Below are 22,457 nucleotides of genomic sequence, written 5' to 3'. Positions count from 1 at the left end.
CTGAAGACTGCGAAATTTAGAACAGACCTACACTTGATAATGAGACAGATCTTACTTTCTTTTCACTAGGGCAGAATTTACTGCTGAACTTGTCTGGATGTGAATTAATAGTTTTTTCCTAAATATTTCTGCAATTGTAGGAACTTGAATGATACTGTCACACTGAGGCTGTAGGGAAACATCTCATGACATTTCAGTGACCTCCCAGTGCTTCTGAACTGTCTGAATACAACCTGTGATGAGGAGTACCACACTCCTGGGTGGAAACTGAGGGAGGAAAGTGAACTGTTAAACATTTTTAATGGAGTTGGTAACCCATTCTGTGTTTTATGTTTCTGGGGTTTTTCTGCCTCAAAACAGGGCATAGACTTCAGCCTTTAGGAGATGGTTCCCAGGGTGGCCAGATGGGTAGTGGAGGGGACGGCGAGCGCTGGGGATCTGACAGGGGGCCCCGGGGAAGCCTCAATGAGCAGATCGCAGTGGTGCTGATGCGGCTGCAAGAAGACATGCAGAATGTCCTCCAGAGGCTGCATATGCTGGAGGCAGTTACAGCATCACAGGTACTGTTCTTTGTAGTTATTCGATTACTTTTTATGAAATGTCCTTGGACATTTGTGTTCTTTTTCAGATGAAAATTTCAGATGATGTTTTCTTAAACTGTGAAGACATGTCAGTTACATTCTGTAGTTTAGTCCAACTTAAAATTTCCTATTGGTACCTACTCTCAGGAACACAATTCAGGACTCTTTTACATGTGAGCAAGAACATGTATTTCAACTTAGAAATTAACCATATATTATTTTACTGATCTCTGATCAGATTAATCTTAGCCATAGTTATTGATACACATTACACAGTCGCTATACGTGGAGATTCCATAGTTAATGTTAGTAATACGTGATCCCAGAGAATTTCTTCATCCCTAGATCTCAAAGTATTTTCAAAGGAAGTGAGAAATTGTCTTAATCTTTCAGACTGGTGAATGTTTGCAGGCAGAACTTCTGATTCCATTTTTCAGTTAGCAAGACTGATTCTTCACAGCTGTCTTTCCTCATGAAGTAATCCAGCTTTCTTGGAATTTCACATCATGTACACAAGACAGGCAAAGGAAGTCTTAAGTAATTGTAGATATTTACTGATGTAGTGTTTCTTTTTCCTTCTGTTTCAATGGAAATACTGTGTCTTCAGGAGAATAGAACATGTTGTGAATATAGTTGATTCAGAAACATGGAAATGTTTGGTTTTGTTTGACTTGCTGATACATTCTGATCTACCTGAGAATGAGAGAGCTGTACAAGCAGTATCCTATGGGATGCACATGTTCCAAATCTAAGGCAGCCAGGGAAAAGGATTTATTAAAACCATGATTTTGCTGCATCACAGCTATTCCAGAATCTAATGTTTTGAATACAGATTGATTTTCTTTTTTTGCCTGAGCAATATATGAAGAAATAGTAAAAGATTGTTCTCCAGCAGTTCATGCTGTGCTTGGTACCCATACCTAAGGAGAACCAGCAGCTTCTGTTTCACACTTACATGAATTAAGAAAGACCTTGAAAACCAGCTGCTTTGTTTTTGTGGAAGCACCACAACAGTGTATGGGAATAGTCTTGAAAAGTTTCTGGTACTTTCATTTTCAGGATTGTATGGAAGATATGGAACAGAGTATTCTCTTTCCTTTATGGTGTTAGACATGGCTGTAGCTGTAGCTCAGGGCAGACTAAAACAGTCCTTTGACCTTAGTATAGAGTAGTGTTGAAACATGTCATCATGCAAATTAAGCTGGTGGGATTTCTGCTCTGGGTCAGAACTGGGACTGGACCAGATTTGAGGAAGTTGCAATAAGTTGAACAAGGGGGCCTTCACAAACTGTAAAGAGGTCCAGTAAGTGCACCGACTCATTTTCTAAGACACAAGAGATGTGATAAAAATGCTATAAAGAGTAGTGGAAACATCAGAGGTATGTGGTGAAAGGGGTGTTGCATAGGAGTCATTCTGTGCATTAAACTGTGATATATACAGATTGCAAAGCCTTCACAAGATGAAAAACCTCATATTCTTGTTTTGTGAAGCAGAAAAATTTTAATTGAAGTTTCCTTTTTTATACTTACCAGCCTTTGTTTGTATTTAAAGGCAAAATCTGCAACACCACAGTCAAATTACCAGCCCGCCTCCTCTGTCAAGGTAAAATACTGTTTTTACTATTTGTAAAAAGCAGTGTGAGCTGTGAAAAAAGATGAGCTGAATATTTTATCTCTAGCTCTTGGTATGTGCTTTTTGTATTGTCTCTTCCTTGAGTAGGAAATAAAAAATAATCTGTCTGAAGAAATTACTTGATAGATTAACCTTTTTTTCTGGTATTATGTTCTACTTTGGTACTGTAGCATTTGAAGTGATTTAGAATTATACAGGTGGTATTCAATATGTGCACACAGATTGCTGACTGGAATTTTTTTCTGTTTTCCTTAGAAACCATCATGGTGGCCCTTTGAAATTTCTCCTGGTATTTTAGCTTTTGCTATTGTATGGCCATTTATTGCCCAGTGGTTGGTACATGTGTATCTTCAAAGAAAGCGAAGGTAAAGACTTGCATTCAATAGGACCCATTATACTGTGTTTCACCCGTTTAAACCAACATATAGTATACTGTGTTACTTAGGGCATAAAATTCTCTGCCTTGAAAGTATTGGTTAATTTGACTTTATATGTGGTAGGCTTTACATGTGGCAACTTAGGCTAAATCTGTGAAATGTGATGCAGGATAAATAATTTCAGTGAGCATACACAAGTGGGTGAGGCTGGATAGCTTGGAAACATCTCCATGACATTCTTTGATCTCCTTACTCCTGATATCCTCTTGAGCCATTTTCACTGTTTCTAGAGTTCCCAGTCCCCTTGTGCCATGAGAAATTTTTTTCCTATCACATCCTTTGTGGAGTGCCACCTGTCACCTATTTCTTATTTAACATCTACCAGTACCTTACTGTGATATTTTTATATCATCTACTTTGATTTCCTTCAGCTGAAGGACAGTTGTACTCTCATCTTGCCTTTTCTCTCAACTCTCCAAGCATCAGAAGATTGAGTGTTCTCTAGTGGCTGTCTACTTCAGCCTCACACCTGACTTTGTTGGCTCAATATGCTCTTACCTTTTATGTTTTTTCCTCTGTCAGTCTGCAGACAGTTTGCATGTGTGTAGATCTTAGGAGAATTAGCTAAAATTGGTTTAGCTTTTTGATGTTTGATAGTTTTCATGGTATAGTTTTCTCTCACACAGTAAATCACAGAAACACAGAGTGGTTGAGGTTGAAAGGGGGCTCTGCAGCCCATCCGGTCCAACGCCCGTACTCTACTAGGGACACCTGGATGGAGCTAGTTGTCCAGGACTGTGTACAGACAGTTTTTGAATATCTCCAGGGAGAGAGATGCCACCACCTCCCTGGGCAACCTGTGACAGCGTTTATCTCTCCTCAGCGGTGCTCCAGTCCTTTAATCATCTTCATTGCCCTTTGCTGGACTCTCTCCAGTTTGTCCGTGACTCTCTTGTACCCAGAAGTGGACACAGCACTCCAGGTGTGGCCTCTCCAATGCTCAGTAGAGAGGAAGGATCACCTCCCTCAACCTGCTGGGAGGATAATGCAGCCCGCAATACCACTGGCCTTCTTTGCTGCAAGGGCACGTTGCCAGCTCATGTTTGACTTGGTGTCCCCTTGGATGCCCAGATCCTTTTCTGCCAAGCTGCTTCCCAGCTGGGCAGGCCCCCGCATGTACTGGTGGCTGGGATTGTTTCTCCCCAGGTGCTGGCATTTCCCCTTGTTGTACTTCATGAGGTTCCTGTCAGCCTGTTTTTCCAGCCAATTGTGGTCCCTCTGGATGGCAGCACCACCCTCTGGCATATCAGCCACTCCCAATTGTGTGTAATGTAGAGATTGCTGAGGGTGCACTCTGCCCCATCATCCAGACCATTGCTAAAGGTGTTTCATAGGACTGGCCCCAGCACAAACCCCTGGCATCACCGCTAATTACTGACCTCCAGTTAGACTCCTGTCACTGATCACCACTCTTTGGGCCCAGCCCATGGAACTGTAAACAATACACCACCCACAAAGGCTGCAAATCTGCCAGGGAGTTCTCCTGGCTCAGAGCTGTAATTGGGAGCGTTGGTGGTACTGTTCTGTCTGATGAAAGAGATTGCACTACTAAGGCTTTCAGGCAGTTATGCACATTTTGCTCATTTTCTCTGCTCGTTAAATGGAGATTTCCATTTCATCAGCAAGGACAAAGTTGGTTTTTTTAAATCAACACAGGTTTTTTTAGTATCTTATGTGAAGCTCTTATGATGTTTTGCTAATTGCTCTTGCATGGCCATGTTCTCTTGCCCTCTCTTTGAACAGTTGCTGTTCTTGCAAACCTTTTTTGATATCTGTTCTCCCCTCTGTAGCACCCTCAATCCATTCACAGGTTCAATCAGAAATCAGTTGTTAGAAAAGCACCCTTACCAGCAATTTTTCTAATATATTGTCCTAGTGATTCAGAGCTAGATGAGTAAAAAAATGGTACATTACTTTTAGTTTGGATTTGTCTAGCTTCAGTTTTCATTCATTGGATTTTCCTAGATCTTTATCTACTGGACAAAGAGCCCATGGTGTGTTTTCCATGGGTACTTCATTGCTATCACCAAGTCATCTTGTGGTCTCTTTCTTAAAACAAATGGAGCAACTGGAATCTCAGTTTGTTTTCCAGTCTTGGGATGATTCTAGTGGCCCTTACTCAAATCCTTCAGTTTTTCAACATTCTTTTTGAGTTCAGGATTTGTACCACAGTTTGTACCACAGTGTGAGACAGATATAGCACAGCCCCGTGTTTTGTTTACTCATTCATGGATTGTACAGAGATGAACCTCAAGAACAGAAACTAAAGAATTTTCTGTGTTCTTCAGCTTTTCTCTCTGTTTCTGACAGTCTGCCCATAGCCAGAATTTAAGGACTATCTGCTTCTTCATCACTTCTCTGTCTGGAGTTCCATCTCCTTTAGCAATGCGTGGGAAGTTGATCAAGTACACTCAGTGAGAAAACGGAATTGCAAAAACAAGTCCTTCTTTGTTGTCCCATTGCCAGTTTCAGCTTGTACTCTGTTAAGGTGTGCAAGCTCTTAGGCAACACCTGTATTGTGCCTATATTGATCATGTCTGTGTACTTTTGGTTTTAAAGTACATAAACTGTCCTGGAGCAGAAGCCGGGAGTCTGAGCTACCACACGAGGTTTTCTCATCCTGCAGCTGTGGAGCCATAACTCTTGAACTCTTTCGCACAGTGGAGCAAATTCCGTGGAATTGGTGGAGGGATGGCTTTTTGTAACCAACAGCTTTGTGTTTAGCTCATGTGCCTGGGCAGGGGTAGTTAAGCTCTCTCCCAGCACCTCTTAACCTGTCTCCTGCTCCTTTATGGGGAACTTAATGCTGAAAATCTTGGTACTTGTATTGGAGCCTTCACTGAAGAAGGCTTGAAAACCAGATCACAGATAGAAATATATTTTTAATAATAATTGAGAGTTGTCTGGATTCAGCTCATGGTTTTAGAACTCTCTAATTGTATGTTTTCTGGAGTCACTGGCAAAACAGCTCCAAAGTGTTGCTGTGCTGTGAGCCAGCACACCACTGACTGATGTGGTCAGGCACTGTTCTGAGGAATTCCATCTTCAGTTCAGAGTTCTTAGTGAATTTTGTACTTGAAGCCATGTAATGTTTTATCTGATTGGAAATAATGTACATGTAACTTCAATTGATTTGTTTGTTTAGACAAATGAAAAATTTTCTCATATGTGAAGGTACATTAAACTATTTGGTTCCTCTTCTAGAAAACTGAACTGAGAATTCATGGCTTTGTATAAGGACTTCTAGGAGAAGATGGCCCTGGAAAGCGAAGGAATTCTGAATTCTCATAGAATCTCAGAACCTGGGATGATCTTCCTTATGTTACAGTAATAATTTGTACTACCTTTGAGCTAAACATTTAAGGACTAATATTATTGAAACTTGAATGATTCACAGCTCCTAGGTTGCAAATAAATTTAATAATTCCATCCTCAAAACCATATGAACATTAATTATTTTGGAATGTGCTTGTGAATGGGCCTTCAGTAATTACTGGCCTTGCTGATGTCAGCTGAGGAAGAGAATAACATCTCTGTAAAAGAATAAGTTAAAAATATGTAAAACTATCACTTTAACATAGAAATAATTTTACAATCCCAACTTCCCTGCCTGTTTTTCCACAGGGTTATATAATACCAGGTGAAAGCTCTAATAAAGTATGAATTCAATACGTTGCAAGCTGTTGGAAATATACAATATAGCTCTGAGGAATCTACTGGTTATTTTTTGCTGCTAAACAAGTGTGGGGCAAATTTCCACATAAATTGGTCATAAATGAAGTTGAATCCTTCACTTACCCTGTAAAATTGTAAAGGCGATTTGGGAATTTGTATATGTTCTGAAAGTTAGAGCCATTAATAACAGGGGACTGTCAAATACAAGTACAAGTTTGGACACGCTGTGTGGTACAAGGGATCCACATAAAGAGGAGGCTGCACCTTATCTTTTTAACTTAAATAATTGTACTCTTGTTGACAACAGCTTATTTTAACTGAAATACATAGTTTAGGCACAAGGTGCTTTAAACTGAGATGAAAACTAGCTCTGTAAGTCTATCTCTAAGCTTTTAAAAAGCTTAGTGCACTCTAAGTTTTCTGTTGTCAGGTTGCATTAAATTGAAGTAGGATTTAATCCATTGTGGACTTTTCTCAAGTCACATCTTGAAAAATACCAATTCTGGTATTTCTCTCTTATCCTTCTACTTACTTTCAAAACAAAACTTTTCAGCTAATTTTGGTGCTGTTATTTTTTTCCCCCCACAGAGTATTTATTAACCAATATACAGATAAGAGTTACAATTCTGTCAAGTTTGCTTGACTAAAGCATGCTTTACACTTGATTTTAAAATAAATTAATATATAAGTTGTCTAAATCTCTGGAAAAGGCAAATGCACTAAAATTAGATTTGACAGAGAACTTAAGACTTTGCTATAAAGAATTATACCACAACATAATCCATGGTTAAGCTCTGAATCTTCAGAAACTTCATGATTATTGATGAACTTTAATTCTCCACCTGGACTACATATTACAAATAATTTTTAAGGAAAGTTTTTTTGTCCTTCCTGAAAATCTTTTATAGTTTGGAAAACATTTTTCATACAAGCTATACTGTATAAAAATGTAATCAGAGAATTTAATGTTTGTTTTACCCGAGAAATTTTAATCTTTTTAGTTACATGCAGGGTTTTTTTTAGTTACATTTCCCCTCTTCTGATTTTCTTACTGTAAAGCTGAATTAAAAATTAAATAAAATGGTTGTAATCTCTTTGAAGACTGCTGTAACAATTAGATGGTTTTGTGTGCCAGAGATGAGTTTTTGGCATGAGATACACTGAAAACACAGGTTTGAACAAAGCTTATCCTGGAAGGGAAGTGCTGCTGTGACCTGAAGCCCTTGTGCCCAAGCTTAAAGTTCCTAGAGTGATTGACTTTTTACCACAAAATATATAAATCATACAGGAAGGATACTCTAGCTTGAAGGTCACATGAAAAATAACCCCCCTGTCCTGTCTTCTGCCAGGACAAAGCACCCTGGAGAGCCTCCCTGGCTCAGAACCATGTTACACATAGGTATCAAGCTCTTAGAGATGGGACAAACATTCCCAAGGGTACTTAATTGTTAACTTGCCACTGAAATAAATGTGGGCTTGTACTATCCTTGTTATTTATTCATGTTTCAATAAATCAATCCCTTAATATTTTGTATTTTATCTTGAACTTTCTTAATGTTTACTAAATGGTGTACGTTGGATGCTGGGACTGTACAGAAGAGCCTGCTGGCTGTGTCATGAAGAATCGGTCTCAACCTTAGAAGTTGTAATATAAAACAACATCACTTTTGCAACAATTTACTTGTAACTCAGAACTGGGCCTCAGCCTCTAGGGCTATCTCAAACTCACTGTGACTGGAACAGATTCCTAGTTAACTGGTATTTCAGATTAAAGGTAAGGAAAACTGTTGTTTGTTTGTTTTTTTTTTAAATCACCTCTCCAGGTACAAAGAGACACAGCTTTACTGGGGAGGAAGTGGCATAAGCAGATCACTGGAGCTCAGAACCGGTATATATTGTTCAAGCCTGTGCTCTCCTCAGGAGGGCTGGCACTCAAAGCAGTTCTGCACAGCACTGAAACATCTTCGCCCAGCTCAAAATTGCACTTCTGAAGCAAATGTCAAGCTGGTTTCCTGCAGTGAGTCAAGCTTCATTTAAAAAGCAGAGGTTAGCTCTGTATAAAACCAGATTGGAGACATTCCACCCACTAAGTGTTGATAATAGAACCAAAACAGAGCCAGATGTGTGTTCATGGTGCAGCTGTTCCATGCTCAGGGCCTTGTTTCTTCTCCTCCTCTGCTCCTGTGGCTGCACAGCAAGTGCTGAGGAGATGAGCATCTTTTTTTTGAATCATTCTAGTTACCACAGAGGAGGAGGAGGCTCCCAGAAGGCATTATAGGCCAGCTCAGGACTTTGCTCTCCTGCCATTAAGTACACAAATGTAGCTTCTACTAAAGACTGCAGACACAGGTTAGCAAGTTATGAACTGAAGGCCATGCACGCCTGTACTAGAAAGTATTTGTTATTTCCCTACACAAAATCACTCCTTGCTGAGGTAGTAGGAAACAGAGTTTCCTTGTGTAAAATCCACTTCCCACATTCCCAGCAGGGTCAAAAGTATACCAGTTTAAAGAACAACAATATTTTATTTAATACAACAGGTTTTTTTCTCTAATATATTTACACAAAAGCGTGCAAAGTAAATTTTTGAGAGGAAAAGAATGCATTTCATTCATTTAACCATAGGTAAACCAGATCATGCTGAAATTGGAATCTCCTAACTCAATAAAACAGGGCATTCAGCAACTTAGCCCCTGAACATTGCACTGTACAGGGGAACCCAACAGCAAGTGAGTGGTAGGAGTAACTGTCCAAGACTGCTATTTCTGTATAACAAAGTGTGACACTGATCTCTGAAGTAGTTCTTAGATGGACAGGCCTGTGCTAATGGCAGGTAAACTGTCTCCCAAGATAAACTGGAAGCTACAGTTTATATGTAGGTTATGCACATCAGGTTTAGGCCTTCAGGAAGCACCATGTAACAGCTGGAGTACTTGCCAAGTGATATGTTCCACAGTTTCTAAGGATCAGAAACTTTTGCCAGCTTACTTAATTATTTGTAAATAATTACTAATGAGAATGAACCTTAAATCTCTTCCAGGTACGACAATATAGCTTTTTGCACTTTTACCTGTAGTATTTCAAGTGATGCAACAAGTGGGGCAAAACTAAAGAGTTGACAAGGAATTCCATGTTGAACAACAAAGCTAAAAAACCACCAACCACAAACAGAACCACACCACAAACCCCAGCAATTAACGTTACACTCAACTCCATGTTTGCTATAACCAAGATACTGAAGAGAACAGGGTATTGCACATCTTCAGTGCTGATGGTGCAGAATTTAAGTTTTGGACACCAGTGTAGTGGTAACTTCATACTAAATATTTGGATTTGTCTGTTGGTCTATTTACTGTTCTTACAGAATCTATATTTTTGTACTGCATTAATCAACAGGCAGAAAACTAACAATTTTCTTTTAGAATAAGGTTTTTACAGAAGCTTACTTGACCTTTGTGACTGATTCAGAACTGTTTCAAGGGGTTAGAGGTTTTCTTTAAAAGACCATACCACTGCAACAAGTTTTTCCACCTTGATGGGAACATGTTATACTGCAAAATGGGAACAGGTGTAACCATTTGTAAAGCACTGAAGATAAAGTGCTGGTGTGGTGTTCAGTTTATATTATTTAAATCAGATTACTAGAAATGGAAGAATAAATTTTATAAAACACCAGTGATTACATACCTTAAGGTATTCCTCCTACTCCAGTTTATATATTCCAACTGTACAGCAGAAACCACCAAAGAACTTCTCATCGCATTCAGAGAACATTGTTTATGGATACTGCTTCAGTAGTGCATTAATTTGTTGACACCTTTTTCATGTAACAACTTCTAAACTGTTCAATCTCTTACCTTTTCTGAAACTGCAGTTTCTGAAACTCCTTAACAAAAGGAGCGAGAAAGGAGTGAGACTCACTGTATGTTTTACAACATGTTTGAGTTATCACACCTAGAGCTGGGATTGGTCATTCTTAAGAATTGCCTCTCTTTAGGTTTTTCTAGCAAACTTCCATTTTCTTTGCCTTTCCCAATCCTTTCCCAGCAACCCAAGGGGACAGCTCAGAATTGCATCAATAAATCCTGTCTTCCAGGAAGCAAGGTAATGGAAGGACAACTTGCTACTGCTACAAAAGGGGTCAGTGCATGAAACTACTTTTGCCACTTGGCAAAAATCACTAGTAAAATGCTCATCTGGCATATGGCCCTTGGCTGGCACCATCATTTAGCGCAAGTGATCTTTATCTAACAAGTACAAACTTGAAAAATTAAAATCTTCATTCCGTTAGCAGAGAAAGATACCTATGCAACAAAAATACTGAAGATTATTTAAACAGGATTATCTAAAAATAAACCTCTGAAATCTAGCAGATACAAGTTTTGTGTTGCATTTAAGATAGATTAAAGGATAATTATCCCTAATTCAGATTTATAATACTGAATATACGCTTCTATCTTACGTTCTAGTAAAAATCTAAGCTCTCATTGTGAGTTTGCAGAACAATCTGTGAGTTTGCAGTCTTCAGTATCTGGCAGCTTCAGTATGAATACTGCTTCACTTGTTAAAAACCAAAATCACCTGTTAGCTGACATCTGACATGAGTGAGCACACACACACTGGGCATTTTCTAGGTAAAACTAGTAACTGCTAAAATGTATGTTCAGTCCAGCTTCGTACAGCCCAAGTGGTTACAATGCAACAATTTGAGCAGAGGATTTGTTTAACAGAGTTAAAGGAGTACTTCCAACCCAGCCTGTCATCACAGCAAACCACCAATAGATACAGTTAGTATGCATTTTTGTCCTTTCCATATTATGCTTAGCTGGGAAATAACATCACACCTCCTAACTGGAATTACTCATTGCTATGCAAAAGCCCCATCACTGTCAAGAGTTACCAGCTCCAAGACATTCAGTGCTCTGGCTTCTTAGTAAGGTGCAGTGAGCCCACAAAGGCACTCGATACCAGTTACATACAATAGTTTCACTTTAGAATAAAGGAGACTATAAAAAAAAGACTGGTCACATAAAACACACTAAATTTGGCAAGGAAACTTAGTTAAGACCAAGCTAGTGTTACCAGATAACCTGTAAGTGTGCAAAACCATGGAGAATGTTCACTTATCTTGATGCTACAAGCTAAATCCAGACACAGTCAGGTGCTGAGCGTTATTCCTTGCTTCAAAGTAAGAGGTATCAGTTTCATCATCCGGCTGAGGTATAAACGGCATAGTTTGATTCTGCAGATTATCCCAGTCCACACCGTGAAAGAGGGAGTGATGTTTCAGCTCTGGAACAGAAGTTCACATAAGCATTATAAACTTCCTTATGGCCAAGCCCCATAGGCACTTTGTTCTGTTATGCATAACTGTCACTAGATTTGCTCTATATTCCTTTTTAGAAATTCATAGAAGTGCAAATTGCAATTGAGCTTTGGTTGCCCCCAACCTCAGTGGCATCAAACTGTTGTCCTGCCAACTAGCTACCTTCCCCTATCCAGGGAACCTGTTCCACACAGAGCAGATCAGAGGTGTCCCAGAGACATTTCTCATGCTGAGACACCAGACAAATTCTAAGCATCATTTCAAAGTCTGTTTATAATTTTACCAAAGTTCTGTGCTGAGTAGACATGTGGGAGTCACTTCCACCCATCACCACTCCAGGTCCTCTTCCTTTTGCTATCTCATGGATTTCATTACCTCCTCTGCTTTGCACAGTCCCCTTTGGCCTAACACCAGACACAGAAGTCTAAATGCCCCTATGGTAAAGTTACCACAGACCACTAGATTTCACTTTCCCAGCCCAAAGATGGGATAACTAACCAAGCTGCCAGACTTTCTGACTCAAGGAGAACTCCCCTGCCCTGTCCATTCTGACCACAAGGTGACCTCCAGGCATACAGGTTCTGATATGAATTCTGCATAACATGGAAACACCAGTCCCTGATGAAAATGACTTTGCTACTTTGATTCAATCCAGTAAGACACCTTTGCATCTAACTGGGATACAAAGCCATGTTTTTATCACCTGCACCACAAAACTCATAAGCAAATAGCAAAAATAGGACAGGTGAAAAAAAATTTAAAAAAAAAATCACATTTGAAGGAGGTGGAAATTTGACCAAGACACTCATTACAAATGTTACATCTAAGCACATACCACAGGCTTTTAGCTGATAGACAGTAAGACATTAACATTTATTATTTCTGCATTTCCTGAACAAATACAACAACATAACATTAAAAGTTTATTTTAGACAAAAGGCAGAGTGAGTCTTTTAACTCCTTCTAATGGCTTCAGCAGCTACACAAGCAGCAGGGCATTGCACAGATCCACTGTCTCAGAACTGTATGTAGTTCTGCTCTTAAAGTTCTCATGCACCAGAAGCTGCCTTTGGCCAAGAAGGTAAAACTAAACTTCTTTGTCTCTTCCCAAGATATTCATGTGTACCACAGCTGGCACTCAACTCCTGCTCACAAGACTGAAGAGAGGAGCAAAACCCAAACCAACACCAGATACCAGTGTTGTCTGCCAAAACCTGCTTCAAAGCTGCTTATCTGGAGAGATTGAACTCATAGAAGCACAGCAGTAGGACATGACATAACTAGGGTTTCTCAGTAAGTAAGGCTTCATGCTATAGCAATAAAAAGGGAGAGCATGTGTTTTGGGGAGGGGAGAGAAGATGACAGCAATAGAAACTTAGGTACAACAAGAAAAACTTAATGGTTGTCCTGAAAACTATTCATCCAACTTCATGTCAGTGGCCTATAAACTGGACAAAGAGATCAGATCCAGTTATAAGGCTTGACAAAGAATGAATTTCCAAGAATTTCAGATTGGAAGAAACCATTATGCGATTTAGTTTAAATTTCTATCCTTGACAGGCAATTGGATTTCACTCCAAAATCCAGGAATAAAAGCAATAACTTGTATTTGACTAGAACACCTTCAAACTGCTTTTTGGGAGACATTAAAGCCACAGAATTTTCTGTTGACATCATGACCTTCATTTATACTCATGTGCCTCCTCTAATTTGATCTGGCCTGGTTTTAGCTTCTAGCATTTTAATCTCTTTAGAGTAAGACTTTCCATAGTCATTTCCTTCTCCAGTGATTTCTTGCATGGTTCTCTCATAAGATTTCTTCATCTATTTCCAAAATGTCTCACTCTAAGCTTCCTTCATGTTATCTATTTTTTTATATAACATAGTCACTGTTAACAACAACAAACATTTAAGTCCTTCTAAAAGGGGAAAAAGAAAAATATATGTAGACTTTGTATAGTATATATTGTCCAACTCCTCTATGCATTCAAAGACAGTCTGATTCCTAAGTAAAAACTTCTTTGAATTAACTGTTGTAAGAGGATTCTCTCCCAGACTGGAGCCAAAACAGGCTTTTAATCAAGGTTCCCAAAATCATTTAGGTTAAGAACTCCAAGTTAGAGTTAGATAAGAGAGAACTTTGGTAGATCAGATGTCAAACACTAAACATGCACTAAACCTAATTAGGCATTGAAGTTTATCAGTCTAAGTTTCAGGAGGAGGACATCACCACTTTGAAATTTGCAATTAGTTGCAAAGAACACAATTTTAATACTAACCTTTCAGTCCAGCTCTCTTAGTAGTGTCAATTGTTAGAAGAATATCTATTGCATTTTGGGCATTATCAGACAGCTTTTCTTCACCCTCAGGCCAGGGAATATCTACAAAGATGCAGATGAATTGGTAACTCAAACTATAAAACAAATATTGGAAAAACATAGTTACCCTGATTACTGAAACAGATTACCTCTTTTCAAAATATTTTGGAAAACCTGTGCTGGTGTTTCATCATTAAAAGGTGGAATTCCAGTTAGAAACTCAAACAGACAAACTCCAAGGGCCCACCAGTCTACAGCAGAACCTGATAAGAGAAACCCAGGTCATTACACTTACACAAATAGTATTTGCAAAGACTTGAAGATTAGCCATGGCAGAAATTGAAGAGTGTTTCAATTCTACAAATTTCTTGAAAATGAAGGAAAAGACAAAATAAGTTGTATTTAATATTCATGTAGATTAAAAACACATTAAAGGTTTTTTTAAAGCCACTCTGCTCCTTAATTCATTATAGATAACACTGGGTTTACTAATAAAAGCTAGTGGACTCTTATTAACAATCTAATTATCAACTCCCATCAGAATCCAGGAGCTGACTTCTCCAAGAGATTGTTTTGTGATAAGAAACAGCTACCTGCTCTAGACCTGGATGAGTGCTCCATGTTGTAGCCTGTATCTTTCTCTCAGTTCTTTGAGAAGACTTCAAGAATTCAAACTATTGAACATAAGTTTTCATTTGCCTAAATTTATGTGAATATCTTGAAGACAACTTACAGAGATAAGGCAGCACACAAGATGCTGCAATTGCTTTTCATTGAATTGAATTGATTAGGGTAATGTGTAGTTCCTAGCTATCTCTTCTTTATTATGAAATAGTTTTGGTTTTCCACACTGCAGGGAGGTATTTTTGTCAATCCCATTCTAATAATCTACACAAACACAACCCAGTAAAGCAATCCCAGGCACCGCTGCATGCATTCCAAGCCTTCTGCATCTTTGAGCCATGCCCACTCCACTGTATAAAGAACAGATGCCAGAATAGATGCTGTAAAACATCATCTTTGAAAGGCAGTAAGTCTAATTGCTCTTGGATTTTTTTGCATATAAAAAACATTAAGACACCTCTAAGTTCAGAAAACAAATGTTTTGAGCCATTTCACGAGGACTACTGTTAAGTTTAGAGATGCTGAAAAGCAAAATGTTTAACTAGTAATCTAATGCACTTTTAGCAACTTGTAACAGTGGTAAGAGTGGCCCACCAAGCCAAGCACATCGCAGCAGTGAGATCACACTCACACTTGTTAAGAGTTCTTGGATGTTCAGTTAAAACACTCCCAGCTCCAGTCAAAGTCTAATAAGATCACAACTCTGAACAATGTAGTAACACAGGTTTCAGCAGGGATTTTTTCTACACAGAGTTTAACTAAGATTAGATTTACTACCACTGTATCCCTGCTAAACATGACGCAAGGAACAGCATGAAGTTATGTCAGGGGAGGTTTAGATGGGATATTAGGAAAAAGTTTTTCACCCAGAGGGTGGTTGGGCACTGGAAGAGTCTCCCCAGGGAAGTGATCACAGCACCAATTTCAAGACAGAGTTCAAGAATTGTTTGGACAACGCTTTCAGGCACAAGGTGTGATTCTTGGGGTGTCCTGTGCAGGGCCAGGAGTTGGACTTGGTGATCCTTTTAGGTCCTTTTCAACTCAGGATATTCTATGATTCTGTGATTTGAAGCAAGAAGTAGAAATATGAGGTCTTGAGCATCTGAGCCTTCTTCACCCATAGATAAAGTAAATCAGGCTGACTACATAACCTAAAAGAATGAGAAAAAGTGTCTCTGGCCTACCTCCCTCCACAATTTCTTTAAGAATGCTGACTTTCCTTCTGAAGTATATGCTTACATGTATGATTTCTGATAGCTTAGTCCCACTGATACTGATGTTTCCTGAATCTGTGTGGGAGCATCACACATTTTTATGTGGAGTGCATATTGGACATGTCTTTCTATATAAGAACATTGTTCACCCAAACAATGTTCTTGGAAATTGTGATCTAATTATACTTTGACTGTTCAGTTATGCTGAACACCTCATTCCTGCACAGAATATAGAAAACTCACCAGAGATCACAGTCCCTGCATATGAAAAGACAACGAAGTAAAAATATTACAATTATTAAAAAAAAAAAAATCTAACAAATATAAACATCAAATATCATGTATGATTCTCTGAAAGCATTGGAATGCAGTTTTTTTCTTAAGGTAGTAACTCCACAATAAAGAAAGATGGCAATGTTAAATCTAAGTTAGAAATAAAATAATTCTGTAACATGATTAATTTAGGATTAAAACTACATTTACAAGCAACTCAACAACACAGGAAGTGTTTAGTGAGGGAAAATTTGGAGTTCTAAAGCCAGAAAAATGTACCTTCACAGAAGGTAATGGGTAATGGCAAAAGCTAAGCACTAACTATTTTTGAAAAATTCAGTATCTTGTTACCTGGAAGGGTTTTCAGTTCTAGAGACACTCAGAAATGTAAATATGTCACCTTTCAAGAACTGACAAATGTCTGGTTTGTCTTACCATGAGGCTTTGTCAAAAGCAGCTCCGGTGCCAGGTAGTCTGGGGTCCCTAGGATGCGTTCACCTTCTACTGGGGCAGCTCCTCTTCTTACGCTCTTTGGAGTCCGATATGGTGTGCCAGCATCCCCCTGACGAGGTGTCTTAAAAGATGCAACGAAGATTTCAGATGCCAAACAAAACCAGCTGAGAAACCCCCATCTCCAGGTTTAGTAATAGATATAATAGTTGTTACTCAAGTTTAAGTCGAGAACATGTCACAAAATATTCCCTGAAAAGTGTAAAACATGTAAAATGTGCTTCCATTGCTTTATCTCAACAATCTTGAAGCATAAAGTTAAAATGCCTATTCTTCAAGAAACTTATCCCTAAGTTCTTCCTCCAGTGTCAAATCCACAGCAGCTATTACTCTTTACATCAATCTTTGTAATAGGCTTGTAACTGGCACTTGACAATATACATTACACCATCACTTTTACCAAGATAAAAAAAAAGGAAAATAGTGGGCACAGTGGCAGCTACCAGCAGCTGAACAGCATTTACGGACTGTCTTGTGAGGGGTGCAGGATTAAAAAAGAAAAAGAAAATAATCGAAGACTTCCCATTACATCAGAAAACCTGTAACTGCTCAAAGGAAATACCACACTGTATTGAAAGTAGAATGAGAGAAAAATAGCACAGGCTTTTTTTATCAGTTCACTGTAACAGCAATGGATTTCTCAAAGAGGTCAACAGTCAACGCATTTTGAGCCGCAGGCAAACCAATGAATAGTTATTACTAAACTCTTACAGAAATGATAAATTTGGCCACGCAAGTGCAGTAAGAGAAAGCCTGTCAGCAAAAGTCACTTTGACAGACTATCTCAAACTACTTGAGTTTTCCCTAAATTTACAATTTAAATAATTTCAAGTTGCTAATGTTTAACACGTGCACGAAGTTTCCATGTGTCTCCTTACGTACCTGATAGGTCTGATACGGCCTTCCTTTCTGTGACGGAGTGATAGCTGTTGGGTAAGAGCCACTACAAGCAGGTGAAAGATCCATTATATCTAAAGAAGCCATGCTACATGGCTCAGATACATTGGACATATTAATTGGACTATTATAACTTCGAAAAACAACAGCACTTTTTTTTAAGAGACTCAGTGCTTCCATCATCTTTTCTGAAGGAGGAGATACTGTGTTAAGGTAAGCTCCTTTCTGGTCATTATCCTTTTCATGATGTAACAGCTTGCAGTCCTGGACTGTATGTGCTTCCTCTCGACTTCGTGAGGCATCTTGGGACTTTGGTGATGTTATCAGCGTACCTTCAGGTTTTGGCTCCTCAAAGGAGAGGTCTTTAACACTTTTGTCCAAATCTAAAAGCTGTTTTTCTAAATGGCTTTCTGTAACAGACATGTCAGTAAATACATCAGAATCTGCACTGAGGATTCCTAAAGGTTTTTCATCGTCAGTGTCTAAAAAACTTGAGTTCATGTACTCCTTTTCATCATCCTTTCTGTAGTCTGCATCCAGATCACACATAAGATTTTTGGCTATAGTTGGAGTAAGTGATCTTTCTGTTTGTTGGTTGCTAATAGAATACTTAGCTTCCTCCTCGCTTTTGCAGGTGTCACGTGGGCATCCATCATTACAGAGCACTAAGGACTGAATTTCTGTTGTCAAACCTGTCCTATTGTTTGCTGGAAATTCTGAGATCTGACAGCCACGCTTATATTCTGCGTTGCTTTTCTTAACATAGTTAAGTTCCTGACAAGGACTGGTATCAACTAATTCAAAGCCTCTTTTAACACCTGGTTTTTCAAAAATTTCTTCCTCTTTGAAAGGCTCATTCTGCCTTGAAGATGACTGTTGTGGACTGGAAGTTTCTGTTGTTTCATCAGTTATCTTTCTTTTATTTACACAGACTTTTTCTTCCCAAGTCTTTTCAGAAATACATTTTCTTACTATGCCTTTAACATCCAGTGTGGTCATGGGAGTATCTGTTATATTTGAACGTTCACTTCCCAACTTCTGCCTACAGCCAGAATCATTTCTGACAATGGGAGAAATAGCGGACTCAAGTTCGTTTTTCTTTAATACTTCAATACTTTTGCTATTTGGTAACTCAACGTTCGAAGGGAGAGCTGACCCACTGTTATTTGTTTTGCATGTTGCAGAACTAGGTTCATCTTCACTGTGCTGCAAGTGAGCATATTAAGCTTTAAGTACCAAGAAAAATAGGATTACAGCACTATAGAAATGTGTACTTTGAAATTCTTGATTTTCACTTCCATAATGAAATGCAGATTTGCAAGCATTACTTATTCTAACCACTACTAGTGACAAATATGACATAACATTTAAAAATAAAAAAGTCAAAACCAAATTAAGAATAACTTGATAATTGGGCTTAAGAACATAAAATAAGCTTGCTATAATATAGTAGAAAATGCAGTATTTTTAAATGCCTGAGGATGAAAAAAATACAGCCATTGAAGTTGTATTTGTCATTTTATGTTAAGAAGTTGAGCTACAGAAGTTTTCAGTTTCCAAGAAAGTCCAAAGCAAAGAACTTCATCGTACTGCCCTGTGGCACATTACACTTCAGAGATGACAAAAGGAAAATCTGATATTACTAATATTTTGATAACACAATAGTAAAATCAAGGCCTTGAGAAACAGACAGATAAAGAATTATAAATTGTTTTAAATCTAAGTTTTTCTGTATGATCTAAATAAGAATTATGGCAAAAGACTACATAGCAAAGCAGCATTTTCTTTTAGGTCTGTATTTGTACAGAATTTCATTAACAGTTTAAAACAGGAGAAAGTGTTTTGTATCAGCTACAATTATTGGTGTTAGGTTAGTTGATACAAAACTCTTCAGTAATAAAAAACTTTAAACTCTTTCGTTTTAACAGCTAGTAGAAGTTTGAAGTGTATTTTTTTTATTATTTTCCCAAGTTCTGTGTCTTAAAGAAATGATTTTGTCTGCATGCTGAGCAAATAAAGCTCTAGGGATAAGATCAACTTCCAAATAAGCCACGCTCCCAGCATCGCTCACCTGTGCAGGGCGCAAACCAGTGATGCCCAGTAAAAGCCTTCCCTTCCACTGCTTTGTGGCAGGCTCTAACATCTGCTTTTCCTATTATGTTACACAGGCCTAATATTTGTTTGAAGAAAAAAATTGTATCACTTTGATCCAAAATCCTACTCAACAAGAATTACAACCCCTGCTCCTTTCTCTATGGTTGAAATAAGTGTAAGTAAGTAGAGGAGATTTGCATACACAAGTACAAACTAATTTTAATTTTTAGTGGGAAGATGAAACAGTCCTGACCTCTACATCTTTCTCCCACCTGGGGCTGCTGCAGCATTCTGATTCCACACTGGACAGGTGTGTGTGTGACTCACTACTAACACTGCAAGTACCAAACCTCTTTCTTGACTGAAGAAGAGTAGGAGTCAAACTTCTTGCTGGCATCACAGGCGTTAATTGAGAATTATCAAGATCTTGAAGGAAAAAAAAATTCAAATGTTGATAAAATTTGATACAAATTGACCGGCTTCACACTATGTCAAGCTTTCACATCCAAGGAAGTATGGAAAGCTTTCCATGACAACATAATTTCTCTTGTCATCTTTCCCGCATAGTCAATTTACACCTTTTTTGAATTAGGGACTTGCCAAGAACGTAAAAGCAATATTACCAGCATAGTCATCTTCTTTCTCATTTCAGGTTAGAAATGAGAAAGCAGCAAGAAAAGACAATTTAAAGGAAAGCGCTCATTGCTATATTAAATAATTTTCAATGAAAGTATGTCAAGAACTGACACTTTTGTGGTGGTATTGAATTCAGTGCTTGTGATTTGAAAAAAACCCAAAAAACTATCAGAAGATGGCATAAGTAGCGTAGGTGAAAACATGTCAGAAGAAAAGCACTGGAGGAATGGTAGACACTGATAGTAGCACACCTTCTATGAAGTGGGTCCAAACTACTAACATAAAATAAAAAGACCACAACCTTAGAGCCAGAGTATTCCCTCAGCACAAGGCTTGGTATACTCACGTGTTTTGAATAATTTAGTTGAAAGAGGGGTATTTTCCTTCTGGACCATAGGTAAGGGAGAAACCACTCCATGCAAACTGTCAGATGATTGACTTGAATTGTGCGCTGGCATTTTCATTCCAACAGGAGAATACTAACAAGGAGGAAGAAGCATAGTTAAAAATAAATGGAGTCTGAACAAACACTCAATCCAGGGCTGAGAATGTAACTTCACACAGTCATTATTATGTTTGCATTGCAGCTTGGGCATGCCCATTTACCAGACCTTGAAGCACAACTGATAGTCAGCAACTCAAAGTATAGACCAAGGTAATCACTTCAGAACTTTAAAGTACTGGAAATGTATAATAAGTCATTCTACCACCTGGCAGAAGAGATGCAAAAATAGCCTTATCATGCCAATTATTAAATTTGAGATAGTAAGTAAACTAAAAGAATTAAGTACTTCAAAGACAGTGACAATTACTTACAAAGCCCAGAGAACTGATAAGAGACAACAATTGTCCTGGAGTACGTGAGTAGTCCTGTTTTGGCTTTGCCATTGATGGTGTAGTAAGGATATCTATCATATTTATCTCTACAAAAAGACAAAAAACAACCCCAAAGAGGTCAGGTTTTCATTTTGCTATTAAAAAATGGCAAAGTTGCAGACATTTCCTTAAGTTTTATCAAGAGGGAAAAAAAAGTCGTATGCACAACGAATATACAAAAGAAGCCACCAAACCCAACTGAAGATGTACCTATACATTCTTACTCAACACAGGTTGTTTCTTCCTGTACATCCATCATAAAGTTATAGTTTATACATGGAGAAATTGTAAAAGTCCAAATTCTTTTCCAATAGACTATGCTGGAAGTGTTACATTTTCTAACTTGATACCAGCTTTGGTTTTTAGGCAGCAGTTCCAGCCTATGGCCCACAGATAAGGATGGTAAATTTGATTCAAAGCCTGCCATCTCTCCAAAAGACATCTCAAAAAAGTTACAGAAGAATTTTTCATAGGCGAAAACTCAACTTTAGATCCTTTTTTTTTTTTGCTCACTAGCAGTAAGTAGGCTTATGGCTTCCTTATCATGTTCAATTAAACACAATAATCTCTGCCATCAGAACATCACTTAAAGCAGTACATTATAGAAAATACAGCGTACTTAGGATTTTCCTTCATATTCTTAAAACAATGAATGAGAAACACCATAGACAACTCCAAATTTCGGCATTCCTTTAAATATTTAAAAAGGATGTACCCACCAGCAGCTGCCTCAAAAAAACCTGAGCTAGTGCTGTGCAGCATAAGTTTGGACAATCTGGCTAAGGGGTTGGAGTTACAAACTAGTTCAGAAATTGGCTATTCACCTTAAGACCTAAAGCCTATTACCTGTGCCAGGCAGTCATTTGACTATTCAACTATATTTACTGCTACTTGAAAAGAGAATGTCAAAGCACTGATTTAATCTTCTGTTATGGACCCCTGTCCCTCACATTAATGTCTGCAACACCTCAGCTAATTTATTGGAAATTCATATATACAAGGACTGAGAAACACAAACTGAAGGACAGGAGTAGTCAGAAAAACACCAAGAAAAAGCCAGTTATTCATTTACCCACTGATTTCTCTCTGTGAACTTCAGAAAACTTTGAAATCCACACCCCTCAAGAGAAATGGCTCTAGATTATATTTCATACAACCTTGTTCCAAAGAATAAATATTTTACCTTCTGAAGTGCAATGTACAGAGGAGACCCTTTACTAGCATGTAGCTTATTTGTACTTGCCTGCTAGAAATGAGATATTTGTGCAAAATTTGCACTTATTATTGAAAGCTGCCCTCTACAGAGATGCAAAACGTTGGGTCACATGTGACCCAAAAATACATTCTAATACAACCAAAAGTA

At 38.3% G+C, this 22,457-nt stretch overlaps 2 protein-coding genes across 6 annotated transcripts in view; one reads left to right on the top strand and one right to left on the bottom strand.

Moving 5' to 3' along the window:
* Positions 1 to 8,112, top strand: part of ACBD5 (acyl-CoA binding domain containing 5) — a 30,537-nt gene extending 22,425 nt beyond the window's left edge. For all 4 annotated transcript variants that reach the window (XM_027695649.1, XM_027695646.1, XM_027695647.1 and 1 more), the window contains 4 exons: positions 361 to 560; positions 2,134 to 2,184; positions 2,470 to 2,579; positions 5,856 to 8,112. In XM_027695649.1, coding sequence (XP_027551450.1) covers positions 361 to 560; positions 2,134 to 2,184; positions 2,470 to 2,579; positions 5,856 to 5,868 — 374 coding nt within the window. In that variant the 3' untranslated portion in view covers positions 5,869 to 8,112. The remainder of the gene's footprint in view (positions 1 to 360; positions 561 to 2,133; positions 2,185 to 2,469; positions 2,580 to 5,855) is intronic.
* Positions 8,113 to 11,031: 2,919 nt separating this feature from the next.
* The window catches only part of MASTL (microtubule associated serine/threonine kinase like), a 16,881-nt gene continuing 5,455 nt past the window's right edge, over positions 11,032 to 22,457 (bottom strand). The window contains exons 5-13 of one of the 2 annotated variants that reach the window (XM_027695642.1): positions 21,035 to 21,141; positions 20,565 to 20,697; positions 19,836 to 20,008; positions 17,474 to 18,694; positions 16,517 to 16,655; positions 16,052 to 16,066; positions 14,120 to 14,233; positions 13,932 to 14,033; positions 11,032 to 11,618 (exon numbers count right to left, since the gene is read on the bottom strand). In XM_027695642.1, coding sequence (XP_027551443.1) covers positions 11,461 to 11,618; positions 13,932 to 14,033; positions 14,120 to 14,233; positions 16,052 to 16,066; positions 16,517 to 16,655; positions 17,474 to 18,694; positions 19,836 to 20,008; positions 20,565 to 20,697; positions 21,035 to 21,141 — 2,162 coding nt within the window. In that variant the 3' untranslated portion in view covers positions 11,032 to 11,460. The remainder of the gene's footprint in view (positions 11,619 to 13,931; positions 14,034 to 14,119; positions 14,234 to 16,051; positions 16,067 to 16,516; positions 16,656 to 17,473; positions 18,695 to 19,835; positions 20,009 to 20,564; positions 20,698 to 21,034; positions 21,142 to 22,457) is intronic. The other variant, XM_027695643.1, reaches the window with a different exon arrangement.

This window comes from Neopelma chrysocephalum, unplaced genomic scaffold (assembly GCF_003984885.1).
Source record: "Neopelma chrysocephalum unplaced genomic scaffold, ASM398488v2 Primary Assembly neopelma1_102, whole genome shotgun sequence".
Taxonomy (NCBI): Eukaryota; Metazoa; Chordata; class Aves; order Passeriformes; family Pipridae; genus Neopelma; species Neopelma chrysocephalum.
Note: the sequence above shows the minus strand (reverse complement) of the source record. Positions and strands in the feature narration are given on the sequence as shown.